Below are 23207 nucleotides of genomic sequence, written 5' to 3'. Positions count from 1 at the left end.
CAGAGTGCAGGGCTGCACGCATCCTGACCCTCTGGGAGCTAAATGAGTGGGGTTTCCTAGGGTATCAGTGCTCGTGTAGAAATCTCTTGACTGGGTTTGCACTGAAATGACCTTTCTCTCTTGGTCCCTAGGACATGGGCAGCAGCAAGCGGTCCCTTCTGCAGCCTCCACAGCCACGCCACCAGCCAGCAAGCCCCAGCCACAGAATGGGGGCTTGGGAGTGGGTAAGATGTCACGCAGGAGTGTTGGAAATTATGGGTCAAGATTGAAATAATGTTTGAAAAATTACCAAGACTGAACAGTTTTCAAAATTCTCTTCATGGATCAGGCACAGTAGCTTGGCCAGCACTTGAGAAGTGGAAGCAGGGGGATCAGAAGTTCAAAGTCACCCTCTACTGCATAGCAAATTTAAAGCCACCTTGGATTACATGAGACTTGCAAAAAAACAAACAAACAAACAAAAAACTCCGTTCCTGGTAGAATTGCAGTTTACAGTGTCAGAGCTGAGTGAGTGTAACTTACAGAGTCAGAGAGGTGATAGCACACACTTTTAATCTCCCGGCACTTGGGAGCCTGGTCTACATAAGTGAGTCCAGGACAGCCAGCACTCTGTTATGTAGAGAAACCATGTCTCAAAAACAAACAAACAAACAAAAAATCGGTGGCCTGCAAGATAGTTCAGCTGGCAAAATGCCTAATGACCCTCATTGACCATCCAGGATCTACCGCGAAAGGAGAGACTCAAGGTCGCCAAGTGTCCCCTGACCATTATATCCCCACATCCTGTGTATACACCAGACACACAGGGATACATCATAATAGTCCATTTTCTAACATGTTTGTTTGTTGAGCAGTGTATCTCTGTGTAGCCCTAAGCCGTCCTGGAACTCTCTGTAGACCAGGCTGGCCTTGAACTCAAATATCTGCTTGCCTCTGACTAATGAGGATTGGAGCTCATGCCCGATTATAAGAAATGTGTTTAAAAGGCCAAGCTTAGTGGAACTGCCTTTGGGCCAGCCGAGGCTACCTAGTGAGACCCTGCCTAAAGGGGCTTGCTGTGGCACGGGTTGTGGAGTGATGAGATAGCTCAGTAGTTAAGAGCATATATATTGCTTTTCTTTTTAAAGATTTATTTTATGTATACAGTGTTCTGTCCGCATATACACCTGCAGGCCAGAAGAGGGCATCAGATCTCATTGTAGATGGTTGTGAGCCACCATGTGGTTGCTGGGAATTGAACTCAGGACCTTTGGAAGAGCAGCCAGTGCTCTTAACCTCTGAGCCATCTCTCCAGCCCTATATTGCTTTTCTAAAGAACCTGAGTTTAGAGTTCCCAGTGCTCATGTCAGGTGGCTCACAACCACCACCAGCTCCAGAGGATCCAATGGACACACGAACACACATATGAGCAAAAAGTAAAATTGTTTTGAAAAACATTTTGGTATAGAAGATGGTAGGTTATTGAAATTAGAGTTTGGTTTATTGCAAGTTGAAGCTTTATAGATAACTCATTTGCCAATAGGCTTTGACTTGTGCTCTTGCCACGTGAAGAGCAGCTGTGTGGCTTGGAAAAGGGAAGCAAGGATGTCATAGTACGTGGCTCCCTCCCCGTTTGTGTCTTAACACAAAACTGGCTCTTAGTCTCTGTTCCCAACTGAAGATTTCGTCCTAGACTTTCCTACCCTGCCTGAGCAGTGCCGAGATGGTACGTGGGTGATGGATGTCCTCTACTGGCTTCTTACCTTCAGACCTTCCCTGTGGCATGTTCATAATGAAATTAATGTTAAACTTGTAAAAGTTAAGAAAAATAATGGTTAGCCGGGCAGTGGTGGCGCATGCCTTTAATCCCAGCGCTTGGGAGGCAGAGGTAGGCCAGCCTGATCTACAAAGCGAGTCCAGGACAGTCAAGGACACACACAGAGAGACCCTGTCTCAAAAAATCGAAAAGAAAGAAAGAAAGAAAAAGAAAAATAACGGTTGTCTGGCACGGGGGATGGGTTGGTGAATAAAAGCACTTGCTACACGACCATGATGATCTGAGTTCAAATCCTCAGAACCCAAATAAAGGCCAATCGTAGCTGGAGCATCCTAATGATAGTGCTCTTGGGAGATCAGAGGTGGAGACAGGACAGTCCTGGAAGCTTGGACCCACTAACCTGGCACGTGCGATGGCAGACAGCAGAGGGGGCCTGCCTCACAAAAGCTGGAGTTTTTGAGATTGTAATCTGACCTCCACATATGTGCCATGGCATGTGTCCCTGCCCGTGCTTGCATGCAGACACATAATACACACATGCACGTACATATGCACCTACACTTCAAGAAATAAAAAGGAAATGATTTCCCTTTTTCTGTGTGTTTATACAGGTTCCACTGTGCCTAAGACGTATGGTGCCTCAAAGCCATTTGCAAAGCCTGCTGGCGCTGGCCTGCTGCAGCCTTCAGGCGGAACACAGTCCAAAGTGGTGCCCATTGCCAGCCTCACCCCTTACCAGTCCAAGTGAGTTGTGGCGCAGGACAAGTGTGGGCTCCTTTTCAAATGATATAGGAAGCTACTCTTACACACTCGTGTGTAAGGTCTTCCATTTTTTAAAACTTTGAGGTTAGAATTATTTACTGCTTAAAGAATTGTATGGTAGGCTTACAAATAAAAACATATATATATATTTGTGCTAATTCACATTTCATCTTATATAAATAGATGACTTTTGTCCAAAACTTGCTACTATGGTTTAATTTGGCTAGAATATTTTGTCCTATTGTATTAACCATATTAATATGCCCTAGACATGGATTTCTTTGATATCGTTCTTTTACATTTAAAATTAATTAAAATTAATTAAAATGTATGGTTTTGGTATTGGTTTTGGTTTCTAGAGACAGAGTTTCTCTGTGTAGCCTTAACTGTCCTGGACTCTCTTTGTAGACCAGGCTGGCCTCAAACTCACAGCAATCCACCTGCCTCTGCCTCCCGAGTACTGGGATTAAAGGCATGCACCACCATGCCTGGTGCTTTGGGTACTTTCTTTCAGTGGCCCATGAATGTCATGCTTTGTAGTCTCGTGTTTATATTTGGCATGCATTGGAAATGAGGCAGACGTTTGATAGAGATTGTGTCAGTTCCTGTAATTGAAAATAATGGCAAAATATAATTGCTGGTATAACTGCATTTTTTTTCCTTGGAACCTTTCATTAAAAGGATATTGTTGCCTTGGTGATGTTTTTTGAGGAAGGGAAAGGGTTTATAAATTTACTTATTTGACAGGAGAGTGAGTTAGTGTTAAACTACCTGGTATATTTTACTGTTTGCTTATTCTGTAAACTGTCAAGCCTGTATGTCATCTTGGGGTTTTAATTAGCTGGATTAAAATACAGCAAGCATTGACAGACAGCATCTGAGCAGAAAGTCCATGGCAGGATGGCTTCCTGCTTATCTTTATTCCGACTAGGAACAACTCCAAACACTACTGTTATCTGTTTGGTTTTTAGGTGGACTATTTGTGCCCGTGTCACCAACAAAAGTCAGATCCGTACCTGGAGCAACACCCGGGGGGAAGGGAAGCTTTTCTCTATAGAACTTGTAGATGAAAGTGTGAGTATCCACCACATGGAAAGCCGCTGGCCTTCTCGGCTCAGGGCTCAGCTCTGAGGCCCGTGACCTGGGACCTGTCAGGTGCCCAGAAAGACTTTGGATGCTGTCTGGGGTATAGGGCATAGCATATGGGGTAGATCAGACAAAATGCTCCTAAGGGAAAGCATGTCACAGTAGACGTTAGTGTACTGTAAGCGCTCTCACCGGCTGGAGAGGCTCACTGGAAACCCCAGGACATGATGCCCGCTAAAGAGCATGGGGATGGTGTCTGACCATATATACTTATTATGCTTTATTTAAAGCGAAAGGTAAGGGCTAAAGAGACGACTCAGCAGTTAAGAGCACTGCTGTTCTTCCAGAGGACCTGGGTTCGATTCCCAGCACCCCCTCCTGGCATCCCTTAGGCATCAGGCATTCAAGTGATGCACATATCCATGCCAGCAAACCACCCATACCATAAACAAAATGATACTGGTGAGCTCAAAACTTTGGAGCTTTTTTCCTCCTCCTCCTCCTCTTGTTATGGTGTTGCGTGGTAAGTGTCTTCACTGTGATGGCAGATTCACTATCAGAAACTAATTGCCTGCAGATTTTCTGGGTAAGATTTCATCCATTTAGTTAACTTTCTTACCCATCTGTAACATATTGCCTGACAGAAAAGTAACAGTGAGATCAACTTGAAAGCCTACTTGTTAGAACATTTTTGGCCCTAGCTCCTGACTGCGACGTAGCCCGTCATGTAGGTTGCAGGCGTGGGGGAGACTGCTGAGTCATCAGCTTTCAGCACGCTTTCCCGTGGGCTCTGAGCCTGTCGTTGAAGATCCAGAACTTTATGTTTTCGTTATTGGAATATTCAACTCTTCCTTTTAAAAATGTTTTGGGTAAAATTTAAAAATTACCCTAGTGTGTGTGCACGCATACATGTGTAAAGGCTAGAAAACAACTTGGTGGGGTGGCTGTCTTCACCTTTACGTGGGCTCCAGGCTTGAACTGGCGTGGCCACGTTTGCACGGAAGCCTTTATCAACCGAACCAACTTGCCAGCCTCCTTATTTTATACTTTAACCTGGATGGTTAAGTCCTAACTGGAGGCTCAGCTAACTGAACGTCTCTTGTTTTATCAAGCCTGATAGCTTGAGTGTGTGGCTGTATATGTGAGTTTCTGGAATGCCTAGAGCCCTCTGAGGGCCTCTTTAGACTTGTGCTGTTGCTCCAGAGATGCCATCTTCCTGTCAACCTGGCCTGCTCTTGCTGTTTTGAGTGAGGGGCCAGCAGCGCAGCTCTCACGTGCTCTCGCTTGTGTTCGCAGGGTGAAATCAGAGCTACTGCTTTCAATGAGCAGGTGGACAAATTCTTCCCCCTCATTGAAGTGAATAAGGTAAGACTGCGCGGCATCAGCGCTGCCCCGCTCACTGCACAGTGAGTTTCCCAAGCACAGGCTGCATGGTGGGGAAGGGTTTGAGGGGGTGGCCAGCGGTCCCTGACTCCACCTCTTTTGCAGGTGTATTATTTCTCAAAAGGCACTCTGAAGATCGCAAACAAACAGTTCTCAGCTGTGAAAAATGACTATGAGATGACCTTCAATAATGAGACGTCTGTCCTTCCCTGTGAAGATGGACATCATTTACCCACAGTGCAGTTCGACTTCACGGGGATCAGTGACCTAGAGAGCAAGTCCAAAGACTCCCTTGTAGGTAGGACCATGGTTGAGGGCAGAGAGCAGGGGTTACGTGTCCAGTGTTTGGGTGCCCAGCTAGCATGCTTGCTGTTCGAGTTTTAAGTGGAGCCTTAATCTGGGCCGTTACAAATTGTTCTGTTTCAGACATAATTGGGATCTGCAAGAGCTATGAAGATTCCACTAAAATCACAGTGAAGTCTAGCAACAGAGAAGTCTCTAAGAGAAATATCTATTTGATGGACATGTCAGGGAAAATGGTGACTGCAACTCTGTGGGGAGAAGACGTGAGTCCTTGCATTGACCGCAGTTCTCTGGGCAGCGCCCTTGTCCCTTCGAGCTGTGGGGCATTGGCTCCAAAGGCCCAGAGTTGAGCTGCCGGGCAGTTATTTGAAATCCTTTACTTGTATGAGATGATCGACTGTTTCAGCTTCCCCTGGTGGAGTGCTCCGTACTCGACCTCAGGAAGGTAGAGATAGATTAGTTTTCCTGGAAGTCTAGGGGGATTCTTGAGTGTGAGGCCTGCCTACGTTGCGTCCACATACACGGGACTATATTCGTGCTACTCCTGGCTGTACATTCTTCCCGCCCGTGACACCTGTGTGCATTTGCTTTGCAGGCCGACAAGTTTGATGGTTCTAGGCAGCCTGTGATGGCCATCAAGGGAGCCCGCGTTTCTGACTTTGGTGGGCGCAGCCTCTCTGTCCTGTCGTCTAGCACTCTCATTGTGAATCCTGACATCCCAGAGGCCTATAAGCTCCGTGGATGGTAGGTTTGGTGGGCCTCAGCTAAGGGGTTGCCCTGCTCAGGCCTCGGGAAGAGCGGCTTAGTGTCGCATGTGGGCTTCAGCGCAGCCGTTACGCCCTTGCTCTCGAGTGGAGCGCTTCCTGTATTTCTTGGAGGCATTACGCCTTCTGAGATGATGGCCTGAAAGCCCTTAAACTGACAAAGCCATGATCCTCTGATGGCAGAGAAAGCAATTAGAATATAAGCACTGCATGCTGGCCTTGATCCCACCAGAGCAGGTACGGCAAGGCTCTGGCAGCTCCGTGCTGAAGAACTGTGCGAGGGCGTCTTTCGCTCCTCAGTTTGAGCTGTGGGCAGCTGACGTGGGGGGGAGAATGTACTTTCCTACTCGGCTAAGTCTGAGCTGGTCACATCTTGTGGTGTGTGTTTGTGGGCTCTGATAAAGCCCGCGGGAACAATGGGCTTTTTGTTGTCTTTGCATTGTGATTCCCAAAGCACTCGTGGTGAGGAGAGCTTGTTAGACTCTCCACGCCACACCTAGCTTTTTAAGGCATTAAGCTGGGCCGTAGAAGAGCACTTCATCCCGAGAGTGGCAGGGAAGAACTGAGGTGGTCAAACAAAAGGCTTCACCGAGCCCAGGCACAAGTAAACTGTGTGGCTCCAGTCACAGGGGGCATGTATGGTTTCCAGCTGTGTCTAAGAGTTTAGGGGACTCAAAAATATCTCATATTTCATGCCCCTCATTTTTGTTTTAAGTCCGATATGAACCAGTAACAATATATTTGAATAGTTTGATAGGACATCTGATGTGTTTGTCACTTAAGCCATCCTCAGGCATGCTCTACATCCATCTATTTAACTGTGCTGATAGCTACCATGGCAGAATTCCATGATAGTCTGACCAAAAACAACCATGGCATTTTTTTATTCCTTTTTTCCTTTTTTTGGGGCTGATTTTCTTCCGGGCTCTGGTCAGGTTGTTTGCATGCCCACATTAAGGCGTTCATATGTCACTGTCACTTACTGTGATCACAGGAAACACAAACAGGGTGTCTGTCCCCTTAACAAAATACCCTGTCATTGACGTAGGAGAAGTTGAGTGCACACACCCCACCCAGGCGAGGATTAGCGATGTTTAGATCTTGGCACTAACAGGATGGAATTTTTATTGCAAGAAGGGCTGCCTTGTCTCCTTGCTCTGCTGACTCCTGATGAGCTGTCTTTGGTGGCAAATGTCTATGTGAAGTTCTTGAAACCGTAAACTTGTGCGGCTAGTAGTGGTGAAACAGATTTATGGGCCTTGTCCTCTGTCAGGTGTGGCTGCCCCCCTGACAGAGTGAGAAGGTGATTGTCTGCGGCCTAGGGCAGCCGCACTGTTGGGTGGTCTCTGTAGGGAGGCAGTCCTGTGCACGGCTGGCAGTAAATTACCTACCCCTCGGGTGGGTGGTTGAGCTGGTTTTAATCTCAGGCTTGCTGCTCTCTGCCACAGCGTTCTTGCTACCTTCTCCCTGGCCTCTTTTCCTTCAGATTAGCCAATAGATGGTCAAGAGGTATAATCAATTCTTTGATAAACTGGTATAAGCAATTTTAATAACAATTTTATATAAATGAGTTTAACCTTCATATTTGCATACCCAGGTTCCCACTGAGAACACATACCTCTAACATGGCAGATAACGCCTTCTGATGAAGTAGTGCATTGAGTCCCATAACTGATTAGGCTTAAAGGATTTTCTCCCTTGAAAACATTTTTGGCTGATTCATTAAACAAAAATGTCCCTTTTCATCTGATTCATTTCGGTGATTGAGGTGAAGGCTTCAAGCCCGAGGGACTGTGCCAGTGTTGCTTTCTGTTGCCGACTTCGTTCCTGGCTGTTAATATGCAGCCCGGTTGTTTATCTGACCTGGGGTGGGGGTGGGGTGGGTCAAAGCAGATGAGATCAAAAGAAAGTCATTGCATTTCTTGAGTGGACTAAGGTGTGCTGGGACCCAGGTGAGAGCTGGTGTCTAGTGTATTCAAACAGCACGTTTGAGAAGGATGTAAAGTGTTCTTATCTCCTCCCTCCCCACCCCCCATCCTCCTTCTCCCCCCCCACACCCCCAGGTTCGACTCAGAAGGACAAGCCTTGGATGGTATTTCCATCTCGGACCTCAGGACTGGAGGAGCCACAGGGGGCAACACCAACTGGAAAACTCTGTATGAAGCTAAGTCGGAGAACTTGGGCCACGGCGACAAGGTGCCTTGTAGTGGGAATTGAGGAATTTTGGGTTCTTTAACACAAAAACAAGCCAGGCGTGGTGGCACACGCCTTTAATCCCAGCACTCAGGAGGCAGAGGCAGGTGGATCGCTGTGAGTTCGAGGCCAGCCAGGGCTACACAGAGAAACCCTGTCTTGAAAAAACAAAAAAACAAAAACAAAAAAAAGCACACACAGAAACGTTATAGGAATATGTTTTGTTTTGTTTTTAATCTAAGGTGTGGGGCTAGGAGGCTGCCTCGCAGCAGGTGACTGTGATTTGCCTCGTGCTCTAGCAGGAGCACAGCTGCAGTTTCTACGCGTCTCTGACATTTGGAATTCTGGGAACTTCTCAGAGGATGTAAATGCTAGAGGCCCATGGATAGAAGGCTGGTGGGTGGTGTGATGCTGTTGGTTGCGGTTTGTTAAGTAGTTGTGCACAAAGAAGAAAATTAGATATCCTGATGGGAAGATCAAACTCAGCGCCCCCTTTCCTCGCTGTCCTTTTTTCTCTGCTATCTAGTGTTAGGGGTCAGAAGTGTGGGAGAAGAGGGGTGGGGAAGGCGAAAGAAAGAGGAACCCACAAAGTAGCAGATGCCGCTGCGCTCCTTTCTCCCTTCGCAGAGGCTTGAGTTTCCAAATTTGCTTTCAGGTGCCAGTTTGGGCCCATGCTCTTATCTGGGACTCAGAGCCCTGGCAGCCAGAGCCCTGCTCCAAGCACCACACGGCTGCTCTTCACTGTCAGCGTCTCGCAGTCACAGCCGGGTGGAGGCTGTGTGTGCTCAGGGCTTACTGCAGCCTCTGGTGCGAAGCAGCAAGGGCATGAAAAGTTCCTGGATACTGAGGAAACGTGATGACTGGGCTTTGCAGTGTGGTGTGAGCCGACTTCAGGCCCATGTTGATTTGGGAGCAGCATGTAATTGAGGCTGTTGAGCATCAGAGAGGTCGCAGGCCAAGAGCCGCTGCTGTCCTGCTAAGGGCTGGCTCTGCTATTGACTTGGTTGCAGCTTCCGTTCCTGTGTGTACTTAATGAACCTCTTCCTACCTTGGTCTAATCTGCGTTCTCTTGGATGTTTGAAACATTTATTTCTATTGTGCTCCTGAAATCTCAGTCTCTGCTGTTTCTTTATTGTCATCATATACAATATAGGTTTTCTTCCTCCTGTCTCATTTCACTGTGCACTCGATCCATCATTGTCGTACACAGCAACTTATAATGCTATTATGGGATGTCTTGAGAATTAAACATTGGCTAGATTCTGAGTCTCTTGTCACCCAGTTGCTCTCTTAAACTAAAGATAGACAGTCTACAGGCAGAATTCAACATACAGAACACCTGTCTGCCCTCAGACTTTTAAATCAGGTGTTGAGTCTGGATCTCACCTGGAAATACAGAGAAACTCTTCAGGTATTCTCCTAAGATTTATTTCTCTACAGCTTTCTCTTTAAATTTTTAAAAGTTGTTTTTTTGTTTGTGGGTCGGGAGCACGTGCTCTGATGAAGTGTGTGGAAGTCAAGTCTCCCCTGGGGATCCCAGGGACCAAACCCGAGTCAGCAGCAACTGCCTTCACCCCGAGCCAGCTTGTCAGCCTGAGCACCTTTTTTTATTATTATTATTTTTAACATGGGTATGCGTGTGAGCCATATGAGTGACCGGTGCCCGTGGAGGTCAGAAAAGGGCCTCAGTCCCCCGGAACTAGAGTTATGCATGGTTGTGAGCCACTATATGGGTGCTGGGAAATCTTGCATCTTCTGCCAAAGCAACCAGTGCTCTTAACCTCCAGTCCATCTCTTCCCCCTTCCACTGCCCCGCCCCCACCCCCACCCCCACCCCAAGCCTTCTTATGAAGTCCGTTCTGTGGTGCTGAGGGTTAACCCAGCACCTTGTGCACGCTGGGCAAAGCTTTTTCGCTGCGCTGCACTGCACCCCCAGCCCCACAGCTGTGTAACTGCATTAGCACAGCCTCTTTAAATGCCACATTGCTCTGCCCCTCTGGTCAGAACCGATGTGAGCCAGGCATAGTGGTGGCAAATGCCCTTAATCCCCAAGTGGATCTCTGAGTTTGATGCCAGCCTGGTCTGTATAGAGAGTTCCAGGGCAGCCAGGGCTACGGAGTGAGAACTTGTTTCAAGGGGGTGAGGTGATAGCTTAGCTCTAAATTCAAGGTGTACTGAATGTACCCCAAAACCAAGAGCTTCTATGTGGGGTTCAAAGCAGGTGTCTACCCTGCCATGGCTTAGGTCCTTGCTGGCTTCTTGCCAGGGATTCTCCATGTACAGGATGGTAGTCTGGGTATTTTATTTTATTTTTTAAGATTTATTTATTATTTGTACAGTATTCTGCCCACACGTGTGCCTGCCCACCACAAGAAGGCACCAGATCTCATTACAGGTGGTTGTGAGCCACCATGTGGTTGCTGGGAATCGAACTCAGGACCTTCGGAAGAACAGGTGGTGCTCTTAACCTCTGAGCCATCTCTGCAGCCCAGTCTGGATATTTTTGTGTTCTCTTGAACTTCAGCCAGTCCAGGCTCTGAATCAGTCTGTTACTGACAGACTTTACTGGAGCACCTTCCACCTTCTGCCGTCTCTAGGTTGTCTGCCCCACAGCAACAGGCTGACTGACCGAGTGGGTCATTGGACCTGGGGTTCCTGGCTTGTTAGAGGAAAGGTTTACTGATCCCTGAAAATAGGGGTAGAAATCACTGTCATTGTGGAGAATTCTGTGCTTGGCCAGCAAGGTGACTTCAGCGAGTCAGACTCCTGTCACCCAGCCTGATAGCCTTGTCTTCAGACTCCAGGACTCACGTGGTGAAAGGAGGCCACCAACTCCCACAAGTTGTCCTCTGACCTGTGCACACTATGGTGTACATGTCCGTACATTAAAACCCACATACATACTGAATAAATACATGTGATTTTGAAAAGTGTTTTTGAAACGTTATGTGCCGTCAAGAAAACTGAGCTGTTAGAGGCACTTGTCCTGCTGTCTTGGGAACGTGAGTTCCCTGACACCCACAGAGGAAGGACACAACTGACTCCTGGCCTCCACATACACGCCATGGCGCGTGCTCACCTGCCTTCATATACCTGTGGACACCTTACACACAGAGATACATGTATACAGCAAATAAAGACTATAAATGGAAAGGTTATGTGGCCAGGTTTGGTGGCAGCAGAGCAGTCACTGAGTTCAAGGCTCAGTGCTAGTTTGTTACCTCTGTGAGTTTGCATATAGCACGTGTGATTTCTGAAACCACAGAGTGAAGGATTCTCCGTAATCACTCTGCGTGTGGGAAACAGCCCTCGTGCACTTAGCACTTGCAAGGAAGGGAGTGTCGAGCGCCCCCTCCAGGCCCGCGCGTGGCTTGCTGACGCCGCTCCCTGGCATCCTTTTCCCCTTCAGGCGGACTACTTCAGCACCGTGGCGACGGTGGTGTTTCTTCGCAAAGAGAACTGCATGTACCAGGCCTGCCCAACCCAGGACTGCAATAAGAAAGTGATTGACCAGCAGAATGGCTTGTACCGCTGTGAGAAGTGTGACCGGGAATTTCCCAATTTCAAATACCGCATGATCTTGTCGGTGAGTAGAGCGGCCGTGAAGCCTCTGGTGCTCGCTGACTGACCTGGGCAGGACGCATGGGAGTGCGATGGTAGAGCCCTGGTGGCTCATGGTGAGGACCTCAGAGGGAGTCCGTGCTGGGGAGCCTGCTGCTGCTCTGTAAATAAGGAAGTCAGGGCTTTGCCCTGCTGAGCAGCAGTCATTCTTGCTGTGGAAAGCCATGTCTGTGCCCAGGTGGTGCACTGAGCTGCCTTAGGCAATGGCAGCCTTCCGTGATGCTGAATGGTCACAGTGTTGGTGGCACTTGCCTGCTAACTGTAGTGAAGACAAATTAATTTGAAACCGCGTTTCCGGGGAGCAGTAATTATACTAATGCAGCAGTGTCTGTGTTATTTTTCTTGTGGATGCTCAAGAAATTCAAGACAGTCAGCCTTAGTGGAGCTGCTGGCTTCAGAAAAAATGTACTGGAATGTGGCTCTTGTTCTTTTACTCTGGGTTGGGTTGGGTTGGTTTGGGTGGACAATTAGTAGTGTGTCCAAAGCCTTAAAGATTTTTTGATGCAGTAGCCACCTACAGGAAATTTATTCTGAGGAGATAATCAGAGCTATTACAGCTGTGTGAAGTTGTTCACTCTGAAAAGTTGGAGTCAGCTTAAACGACTCCTGCTTTGTTAGTTGCTCTCTTTTAGTGACTGGGCACTGAGAGAGCAGAAGGCGGTGAAGGCCTTAGAACTTACAGCTTCTTAGGCCGGCTGCAGCTCAGTGGACAACACGCATCTGCAATCCAAGTTCTTAGGTGGAGACAGGAGGATCAGACATTCAAAGTCCTCCTGAGCTACACAGCAAGTTCAAGGCCAGCTGGCTGGCTTGGGTTACGTAAAACCTGGTCTCAAAAAAAAAAATGGCTGTGTGGGGCCTGGAGAGATGGCTCAGAGGTTAAGAGCACTGTCTGCTCTTCCAGGGGTCCTGAATTCAATTCCCAGCAACCATCTATACCCTCTAATGGCCTCTTCTAACATGCAGGTGTACATGCAGATAGAACACTCATATACATAAAATAAATAAATAAAATACATTTTAAAAACGCTGTGCGTGGTGGTGGTACACACCTTTAATCCCAGCACTTGGGAGGCAGAGGCAGATGGGTCTCTGGTCTATAGAGCAGGTTCCAGGACAGCTAGGGCTACACAGAGTAAACCTGTCATTGAAAACCAAAATAGATGGATGGATGCATCGACAACAAAACAAAGCGTTGGGGCTGAGGATACAGCAGTCCGTGCTAGCATAAGGGCCTGCATTGAGTCCTCACTGGGAGGACAGGTGAGTCCTTGGGGCTCATTGGCCTCCTGGCCTCGCCAGCTCAGCAAGCTTTATATAATTTAAGCCTTACCCCCGCCCCCCAGACACGCATCATTGCTTGTTTCTCTTGCTTGATAGATTTGGTAGCAGGCCAAAGGTCATTAATGCTGGCCTCTGAAATTAGCTGTGTTGCTCAGGGGGTGACTTAGCACCGTTTCATGCAGCTCCTTAACTTTAAAATGCCTGCTGTGGTCTTAAGAGACAGCTCAGTGGGTAAAATGCCTGCCGCCCACCTATGGATACCTGAGTTCAGATCCCCAGCACCCAGGTAAAGTAACTCAGGCTCAGGCCTGGAGCTCAGTGGGCAGCAGCCTAGTCAGTTGCTGAGCTCTGTTTACTTGGAGACCCCGTCTCAAAGGATAATGTGGAGAGTAACTGTGGAAGACACCGTGTCAGTCTCTGGCTCCCCAGTATGTGCACATAACACAGCACACAGTGAGGAAAGAGTGAACAAATGTGAGACTGAGGCAGGGAGAGTCCAAGTTGGGCCAGTTTAGATTACACAATAAGACTTTGTTGGGGGGTTGTTTATTTGTTTTTAAATAAAATAGTTGAGCATATGTCTGTAATCTTAGCACTTGATTTTGGATGGGGGAGAGAGAGGCAGGAGGCTCTAAGGGCCAGCTGTGAGTGCATGGCAAGTGTAAGGGCAGATTGTGCTGCATTATATGCTGTCTTCAAAAAACCCTAAAAGATGTCAAGGGTGGGATATGTGTGTGTGTGTGTGTGTGTGTGTGTGTGTGTGTGTGTGTGTGTGTTCGTGTTCATAATGTCGGTGCAAAGCCTTTTAGCGGGAGCTGCTAACATGCTTGTGCATCTCCTGAGGTCTGAAATCATATCTCTAGAAGACTGAGTTGGACCACATTTTAAACAATTTCCCATAGTACAGAGCTAGCATAGCATCGCTTGCAGTCACTTGCTAACCTAGTAGTCAAACCCACCTAACGCACGGCCTGCTTTAAGTATTGGGTGGCTTGTGTGATTTATCTGACGCTGAACTAAAACTGGGAAACAGGATGCCTGGGTCGGGGTAAGTCTTCTTATGAAGTCATTAAAGCAAAGCCCTGAAAGCCAAGGGCTCGGTATTACTGGCAGTGCCTTCTTCCCTTGGGAGCATCGCTAAGGTAACCTTCCCTCCTCTTTGATGTAGCTTCCTTCTGTGATTTATTTGCTGAAATAATAGAGTGTTGGGATTTTTAGGTAAACATTGCGGACTTTCAAGAGAATCAGTGGGTGACATGCTTCCAGGAGTCTGCGGAGGCTATCCTTGGACAGAACACCGCGTACCTTGGGGAACTGAAAGAAAAGGTTGGCTGTGTGTTCCTTAGCCCTGTATAGTGCTCGTGTTGCTCCACCGAGCTGTGGAGTGCTTGCTTCTGTGGGTGTGCTCTGTGGGTTCTCACTGCCCTGAGCGAGGGCATTCTGTATGCACCTAACATGAGATAAGGAATTAGGAACGTAAGATAGCATTACACAGAAGCACACACCGCCTTTGCCCCATTGCTGTTCTTTATACCAGAGTTGTGAACCTACAGTCACTCTAGAGCCATTTCTTCTGAAATGGTTCAAACTCCATGTATGCTTTTTAATCTAATAAACACCTGTTACAATAAATTGTATCTGTTCGGCCTAGGAAGCCAATAACTGACACAGAGACTAAAACGTGATTCAAAGCTGCAAGAACTCTACACCAGGCAGAATCCAAACTGCGACTAATTTAATAAACTAAACTAACCTGCTCTAATCCTCACAGCCTACATATATCCCAAGCACTTGCCAATCTGGTCCTTCTCAGGCCGCTTCTCCCAACTCCCTCTATCAACCCTCAACTCCCGACTCCACCCCCCTCTCCAGGAAGTCCTGCCTTCCCCTTCCTGTCCTTCTGCTCAGCTGATTGGCTAAACAGCGCTTTATTGACAATTGTTACATCCACTCAAGACATTCCTCCACAATTCTAATAATAAAAAAGCCCTTTTACCTATACATTTATATTATTACACCAGAGTACAATATACACAAAGACCACAAAACAGTCATTATGTTCCTGTTTTACTCATAATGTTTTACTGTCTTCAACCCCATCAGAGACTTGAGAAGGAATAAAATTAATTACCTAAGTAGACAGGAAGTACAGGTTAACAGCTTCCAAAATGAAAAAATGACAGAGACACTTTGCTGCCTAAACAGTCATTCAAAACTCTCTAACACGTTGGAGCATCATCTTCAGCCTTCTGGTCCAAAATATGACAGACATATTTGTGAAGCAGGGACTATTGAGGACTTGCCTACCCTGTCTTGGCAGAGTTTGCCCGTCAACTCCACCTGCATCCAAGCTTGCCCATTTCGGGCAAAATTCTGTCTGTGGCAGAAAACAAGGACATTTTTGCCCAGTGGCTGGTTTGCCATGTCTGAAGCCATCTCCGTAAGGAGGTTCCTCGATGCTCATTACCTTCTTTGAGGCAGGCTGGGTGTTGCCAAGAGTCAACCTGTCTCATTTTCAACGAATCCTCAAAACAATTTTTAAGAAAAAAATCTTTAAATGCCATATTCTGTAGGTCTCTGAGGTTTTTAAAGACCTTATGTAAATATTTTACCTTATCTATCTATTGAACCTCAGGCATATATATTCTTGTGATAAAATTGAATAGTACAATGAATTAAAAATAAACTTATTTTATATCATTATACAAGATTTTATACCAACGAATTAAAAATAGCCTTGAGAGTAACAATTAAGGCCTTAAGTTGAAGAATAGATTCAATAATCTACCTTTGGTCCTATCATCCCTATATATTTCTATATTCTCAGAGAAAAATCCCTGAGTCCAATCTTGTTTTCTGTCCGAATAAGACCAATAATACCATAACCAATTCCCAATGAAAATAAACATCCATAGACCAAAACCGTACCCAGCCCCTCTTAAATGAAATGGGACGTCTTTCTCTTTTTAAGGCTTCTTCTAGCTGATTTGGAACAAATAATACCTATGTAGGGGCCCAATAAAAGTGGGGAAATGGTTAAACAAGCTAGAGATAGCATTTGTGGTCCAGTCTCTGAATGTTGAGAAACTGAGGGGTCTTAGAGTATGTGCACATCCGGGTATCACGTGAGGGTCACAGGAAACGACTTGGGTTTTCTTCTTCTTTTTTTTTTCTTTTTCTTTCTTTCTTTCTTTTGGTTTTTTTGAGACAGGGTTTCTCTGTGTAGCCTTGGCTGTCCTGGACTCGCTTTGTAGACCAGGCTGGCCTGCCTCTGCCTCCCGAGTACTGGGATTAAAGGTCTGTGCCACCACGCCCGGCACGACTTTGTTTTTAAAGGTTACTTTTCCTGCTGTGGTGATGGTTCCTGCCTGTTTCCCCAGCACTCAGGCTGAGGCAGGAGGATCACCCAGAGTTCCAGGCCAAGCTAGTATGCGTAGTGAATTCAAGGCTAGCCTAGACTGCCTACTAAGACCCTGTCTCAACAATACATGTGTACAGTATAAACATGAGTTGAGACCCTTGAGGTGGCTCTTGCCTGCATGCCTGGGGGCCCACGCTCCATCCCTGGAACCATGTGACGGTAGAAGGGGAGAACCAGCCCCCCTAATTTGCCTTTTTGTACACTAGATTTATTTAATGCAGAGAATAGATTAGGGTCTATGCCAAATGTAAGACTACTACTTGCTGAGTTAAAGCAAAGACTAGTTAGTAAAAGCCCAGTTTTCTAGGCATGGACGTTGGTGTCTCTGCACAGTGTCCTTTCCCTCCGCTCGCTCCATGCCGCGTAGACTCCTGTAAGGGCACAGTTTGCCTTGGTTTTCATGTGCTTTCTTACTCTTTCTGCCCTCGCCCCCTTTTTAAATCATCCACAAGATCTCTGAAAGTAGTTCCAAGAAGTCTTTTCACAGAGATAGCTGAGATTGACTTTTAAAGTGCACTATTGTCTTTTATCTATTTTGCCTGGCCCTCTATTTTCATATCAGAATTTTAGGCTCCAGGCGGCCTTTCAGGATTTTTATGAGCTTATTATATTGAGTGTTCATACTGAGTGAGGACCTACAGGACTCCCTCAGAGCCAGGCTGTGCGGGAGCACGTCCATGCTCCCCTGGACTCTGAAGAGCAGTGGGGTCATGCTTAAGGTTTTGAACGTTTAACACATTTATTCTGCTTATATGTTGAAATTCTGAAGAATGACTTTTTTTCTCAAATGACATCTACAAAAAGAAGCCCATGTAATAAAGCTATTTTCATACTTGTGTGACCTGCAGGGGTACTTAGCTTACATGAACGGTTAGTTTTAAGGTCCTGTGTTTTATGCCCTGGCAGTCTGAGGCAGGAGATGGCCAAGTTAAAGGCCAACTTACGCCGGGCGTGGTGGTGCATGTCTTTAATCCCAGCACCCGGGAGGCAGAGGCAGGTGGATCACTGTGAGTTTGAGACCAGTGTGGTCTACAGAGTGAGTCCAGGACAGCCAAGGCTACACAGAGAAACCCTGTCTCAAAAACCAAAAAAAGGCCAACTTAGTGAACATGGTCTCAAAAACAGAGGAGGGCTGAGTATCCCAGTGATATCACCCCACAATACCCCCAAAGAAAAAGCCAGCTTAAAAAAAAAATGGGGCTGGAGAGATGGCTCAGAGGTTAAAAGCACCGACTGCTCTTCCAGAGGTCCTGAGTCCAATTCCCAGCAACCACATGGTGGCTCACAGCCACCTGTAATGAGATCTGGTGCCCTCTTCTGGCGGGCAGGTGTACAAGCAGGCAGAGCACTGTATAATATGTATATTTTTTAAAATTAAGCTAGGCAATCGTGGTGCACACCTGTAATCCCAGGACTTGAAGACAAAGGCAAAGATGAATAACAGTTCAAGGCCAGCTTGGACTACAAAGTGAGTCCAGGACAGCCAGGGCTACACAGAGAGACCCTGTCTTGAAAAACAAGCAAACAAAAAATTACAATAAAGTAACTAAATCTGATGGCACTTAAGGAGTGTGGGAAGACTCTAGCCCTTTCCTGGGGCTGTCCACTCCACCATCTCCTCTGCCGCCTCAGTAGCTGCGAATACAGAGGCCTGGACGATACGATAGCTTAGTTTTCTGTGTAGGGCTCTTTCCGTCCGTTTGCTTTGTTCTGAGCCAGGGTCTTACTCTGTAGCCCAGGCTGGCCAGTGTAGCCCAGGCTGGCCAGTGTTAGCCGAGGCTGGCTTCGTTCTCACGGTGATCATTCTTGCCTCGGCCTCCAGATCACTGTGATTACAGACCTGGGCCTCTGTGACTAGCTTCCCAATGATTTTAGTGTTGTTGGTTTTCTAAAGCTAACTTTTTTTTTTAATTTGAGACAAATTCTTAATTATGTAGCCCTGGAACTCACAAATACCCACCTGCCTCCCAGGTGCTGGGTTAAAGGCTGTGCCACCAGCCCAGCTCCCGCTCTGTTATGAGTGTTTTGCCTGCAGCGATATATGTGACCACTTCCCTGCCTGGTGCCCGGGGAGGCCAGGAGAGGGCGTCAGATCCCGAGAACTGGAGTCACAGGTCGTTGTGAGCCACCAGTGGGTGCTAGGAAGGAAATGCTTGTCCTCAGCAAGAGCAGGCTGTGCTTCCAACATGTCTGCAGTCTCCTGCCTACTTCCTAGTGCACGCCGAGACACTGCGTCTCAGGTATCTTCTCCCAAATTTTAGAAATGTGTTTCCTAAGAGTGTTTTAAAATTTTTAGTTATGGTAAAATACACATAAAATGCCATTATATGTTGTTTTTCTTTTTCTGTTGGAACCATTTTGAAATATATATTGGCATTAGCCATATTTGCGCTGTCAGGCTTTGGATCTACTTTCCAGTCTCTAGGTTGCTTCCATTTTCCAGCCCTTGAAGCAACACTGCTCCGTTCCTCCCTTCCCTTAGCACCAGGGTTCTGCTTCTACAAATTGAGTAAAGTTGTTCTTGGTATCCACAAATTCAGCCAGCCTGGGGATCAGAAATTTTCAGGGAATAAATTGCACATTTAGTGACTATGTACATATTATTTTTCCTTATCATTGTTCATTGAGCAGTCCACGCGGTGCTCACATGATGTTTATATTTGGTATTAGAAGTATCTAGAGCTGATCTACAGCGCCAGGAGGGTGTGCGTGGCTTCTGTGTAAACAACCATCTTACATAACGGACTCGATTCTCCTTGGAATTCAGTGTCCTCTAGAGTGGGGTTCCCAGGCTGGTCCCCCACAAACACTGAAGGGAAAACAGTGCTCCTGCATAATATGTTTTGATCTTTAATAAAATTCTGCTTAAACAGTTGGTATGTGATAAAACACCTACAAATTAGTTATTCCTAAGTAATTTCAGCCCATTGGGATGAGAGTTTCTCAGTCTCTTCAACAGTCTAATAGGGGTGTTGTCGTTACAGAATGAGCAGGCCTTTGAGGAGGTTTTCCAGAACGCCAACTTTCGATCTTTTATGTTCAGAATCAGAGTCAAGCTGGAGACCTTCAACGTAAGTAAGGTTGCTGGGGCAGAGGGCTGTAGTGGGCGATGACGGCTGGCCGCCCACAGCACCCTTCAGTGGGCAGTGGCGGCTGGCCACCCACAGCACCCTTCAGTGGGCAGTGGCGGCTGGCCACCCACAGCACCCTTCAGTGGGCAGTGGCGGCTGGCCACCCACAGCACCCTTCAGTGGGCAGTGGCAGCTGGCCACCCACAGCAGCCTTCAGTGGGCAGTGGCGGCTGGCCACCCACAGCACCCTTCAGTGGGCAGTGGCGGCTGGCCACCCGCAGCACCCTTCAGTGGGAAATGGCGGCTGGCCACCCACAGCAGCCTTCAGTGGGAAATGGCGGCTGGCCACCCACAGCAGCCTTCAGTGGGAAATGGCGGCTGGCCACCCACAGCAGCCTTCAGTGGGAAATGGCGGCTGGCCACCCACAGCAGCCTTCAGTGGGAAATGGCGGCTGGCCACCCGCAGCATCCTTCAGTGGGAAATGGCGGCTGGCCACCCACAGCAGCCTTCAGTGGGAAATGGCGGCTGGCCACCCGCAGCATCCTTCAGTGGGAAATGGCGGCTGGCCACCCACAGCAGCCTTCAGTGGGAAATGGCGGCTGGCCACCCGTAGCAGCCTTCAGTGGGAAATGGCGGCTGGCCACCCACAGCAGCCTTCAGTGGGAAATGGCGGCTGGCCACCCACAGCACCCTTCAGTGGGCAGTGGCGGCTGGCCACCCACAGCAGCCTTCAGTGGGAAATGGCGGCTGGCCACCTGCAGCAGCCTTCAGTGGGCAGTGGCGGCTGGCCACCCGCAGCAGCCTTCTGTGGGCGATGGCGGCTGGCCACCCACAACAGCCTTCAGTGGGAAATGGCGGCTGGCCACCCGCAGCACCCTTCAGTGGGCAGTGGCGGCTGGCCACCCACAGCAGCCTTCAGTGGGCAGTGGCGGCTGGCCACCCACAGCAGCCTCCAGTATTAGCGTCAGGGAATCACACTCATAGAATCGGCCTGCACTGTGGTGCTGATGCGGGAGGCAACTTAGGTTTGCTATCTGTGGCCTCTTACAGCTGTAAGAGATTTTTGTTGTCTGGGTACTTTCAGAAAATGTGGTGTAGACTCTTACTTCCCACAATTTGGGTTTTAAAAAATCATTAAACAAATACCACAGAAGTGCCTGGACAAAGTCTTTGTTAGGCCTCGTGTCATAGAGAGGCGTAGTCACAGTAAGCAGCATGTGCTGGGCAGTCACCGCCCTGGCCCCTGCCCACCTCACAGCCTCGTCTGTGTTGGCGCTGTTGCTCCAGCTTTACCGATGGGACGATGGTGGTGTACGACAGGATGTCTGCACCTAAAGCCATGAGTGGCAGAGCCAGGGTCCAGCCCAGGCGGCCAGAGCCCTAGCCGTGCTTCTGAGCATCAGTACGTCTAGGAATGGCATGGAAACACAAAGGCCCCAGCTAGACTTGTGTGCCTCCAGGTGTCACCCAGGTCTGCCTGAGAGACACTGTTTAGTTCCTAGAGACAGGCTGAGTGTGAATTCTGCCTACTCCCTGCAGCCACGAAGCCTGCACATCCCGAGTTGTTGTTATCAGCTTAGTGCCTGTGGGTGAGATGTTTTGGTGGTTGTGTTAAATAAGCAGTAGTGTGACAGTGTCAGAAAGTAGGGGTCATCTCTCCTCCTGGCATGGACAGCAGAGAGGTGACCTCGCCCGCAGCTGGAGCAGAAGCCAGTCCCTGCTGCTACAGCAGCTTTCTGTTTAACCACAGTTCGGCTTTTCTGGATGAAAGTGAGCTTACCTGTCTGCTCTGGGCTCCCACTGCCCCCGTATAGACAGTAGAGGTGGAGCCACACTGCAGAGTGTACTCCAGAAGGATGCTAGGTCTCACAGAGTGCCAAGCATGGAGAGAGCATCTGCGGAGCAGGGATCAGGCCACTGACCCATCTCCTGGAGTTCACAGCACTTGGAGAATTTCTTAACTCACTTCCTTTCTGCTGGATTCACTGAAGCAAAGACGGTTATCTCTGCCACGCCATGCCAGGCTCGGCCACTCAAACAGCTTTTCTCTTTTTAAAGGATGAATCTCGAATTAAGGCGACCGTGATGGACGTGAAGCCGGTGGACTACAGAGACCACAGCAGAAGGCTGATCATGAACATCAAGAGGAACATCTGACGGGAGCAGCGAGCACTGATGGCCGGAGCTGGGAAGTGAAGACCGGAAACAGAATGGCTTTCTCCCATCCCCATGTGGCGACCGCACAGTACAGAGCCTCTAGGGGAGACAGGCAGCTCGACTGGGCCTCTTGGGACTCACTGATAGGCAAAAGAGAACGTGCTCAGAGGGCTGTACGTAGGTTAAGAGCTCTGCCTGCTCTTCCAGAGATCCTGAGTTCGATTCCCAGCAACCACACAGAAGCTCACAACCATCTATAATGAGATCTGGTGCCCTCTTCTGGCATGCAAGCAGAACACTGAGTACATAATAAATAAATAAATCTTAAAAAAAAAAAAAAAGTGGTGACTGGCCCTTCAGAGCCAGCTCTTAGCTGCAGGTAGCATAGCAGCCGTCCCTCTGTCGCCAGCTTTTGCTACATTTACTAAGGTTTGTTGTCTTCAAGCAGGAATTATGTCACAAGTAATTGACTCTATTCTGGATAATGAGGTAAATTATGTAACTTGGGCTTTGCTTTTCCAGTGGTGGCACCTTTATGTCTTGGGTTCCCCCCTGGAGGGGGTCTTTGGGGGCTGTATCTTTCCGGAATCAAAGGCTCCTTCTTTGCAGATGTACCATGTGGTTGTTAATGCTTGGAATGGCAAAGGGTAGAATTATTAATCAAAGGCCTATCGTTAATATCTGAATATCCTTCCTTCAGGGTTTAATAGATTTAATAGACTGAGTTGGATGGGCCTGATATTAATCAAAATTGTCTCTTCTGAGGACTGCTGATAAGCATTGACTTGCTGTCCCTTAGGGACATCCAGGCAACTACAAAGCATTGCTTGAGTTTTCACTGAAATTAATGTTGCTTTTGGTTGCCAGGTGCACATGTCTTTACCTGTACATCGTCCTTTGCGTTAGCATGTTTCATTTTTCATTAAAGCTTTGTTAGATAGAATTGAAGAGAGAAGCCCTTTGTTCCCCTTGCTTTGTTGAATAAACAGTATATCTTTGTTTGTGGATCCTACTTTCTTTGACTGTAAAGGGTTCTTGTAACTGGAAAGCAATTAATTAGCCTTCATAATAAATATTCACTAGGGAGAGATGTTAACTCATTACAAACTCAGAGATTAGACTCAGGCCTGGAGATCAGTCTTCCTCATGTCTGCAACCCTGAAATACATCTTTAAAGGAATGAAAACACAAAAAAGGAAAAGCCATTGAGCCCAAGAATGCTGATGATCTGGCACTTTGGGATTGTATTGATGTTTACACAGCACTCTAACACCAAGCAGGCTTTGAAATGTGGAGACAGTGAGCAGGGACGAAAACAGTAATTATGCTACTAGGCTTTTCATTCAGCAAGAGCACGCTTGCTCTGTGTGTTCCTAATCATATTAATTATCTATCTGGTTGCTGC

The 23207-nt window shown here is 47.6% G+C and overlaps 1 protein-coding gene across 2 annotated transcripts in view; it reads left to right on the top strand.

Annotated features, from left to right (window-relative positions):
* The window catches only part of RPA1 (replication protein A1), a 55832-nt gene extending 33018 nt beyond the window's left edge, over positions 1–22814 (top strand). For both annotated transcript variants that reach the window (XM_084802794.1, XM_084802795.1), the window contains 12 exons: positions 132–224; positions 2368–2500; positions 3490–3592; positions 4901–4969; positions 5093–5285; positions 5414–5553; positions 5886–6034; positions 8118–8250; positions 11657–11833; positions 14371–14478; positions 19558–19644; positions 21704–22814. In XM_084802794.1, coding sequence (XP_084658920.1) covers positions 132–224; positions 2368–2500; positions 3490–3592; positions 4901–4969; positions 5093–5285; positions 5414–5553; positions 5886–6034; positions 8118–8250; positions 11657–11833; positions 14371–14478; positions 19558–19644; positions 21704–21802 — 1484 coding nt within the window. In that variant the 3' untranslated portion in view covers positions 21803–22814. The remainder of the gene's footprint in view (positions 1–131; positions 225–2367; positions 2501–3489; positions 3593–4900; positions 4970–5092; positions 5286–5413; positions 5554–5885; positions 6035–8117; positions 8251–11656; positions 11834–14370; positions 14479–19557; positions 19645–21703) is intronic.
* The last annotated feature ends 393 nt before the right edge of the window (positions 22815–23207 follow it).

The sequence above is a fragment of the Acomys minous genome (assembly GCF_964271855.1).
Source record: "Acomys minous genome assembly, chromosome: 12".
Classification (NCBI taxonomy): domain Eukaryota; kingdom Metazoa; phylum Chordata; class Mammalia; order Rodentia; family Muridae; genus Acomys; species Acomys minous.
The sequence above is the reverse complement of the archived record's forward strand: the minus strand, read 5'-3'. Positions and strand labels throughout refer to the sequence as shown.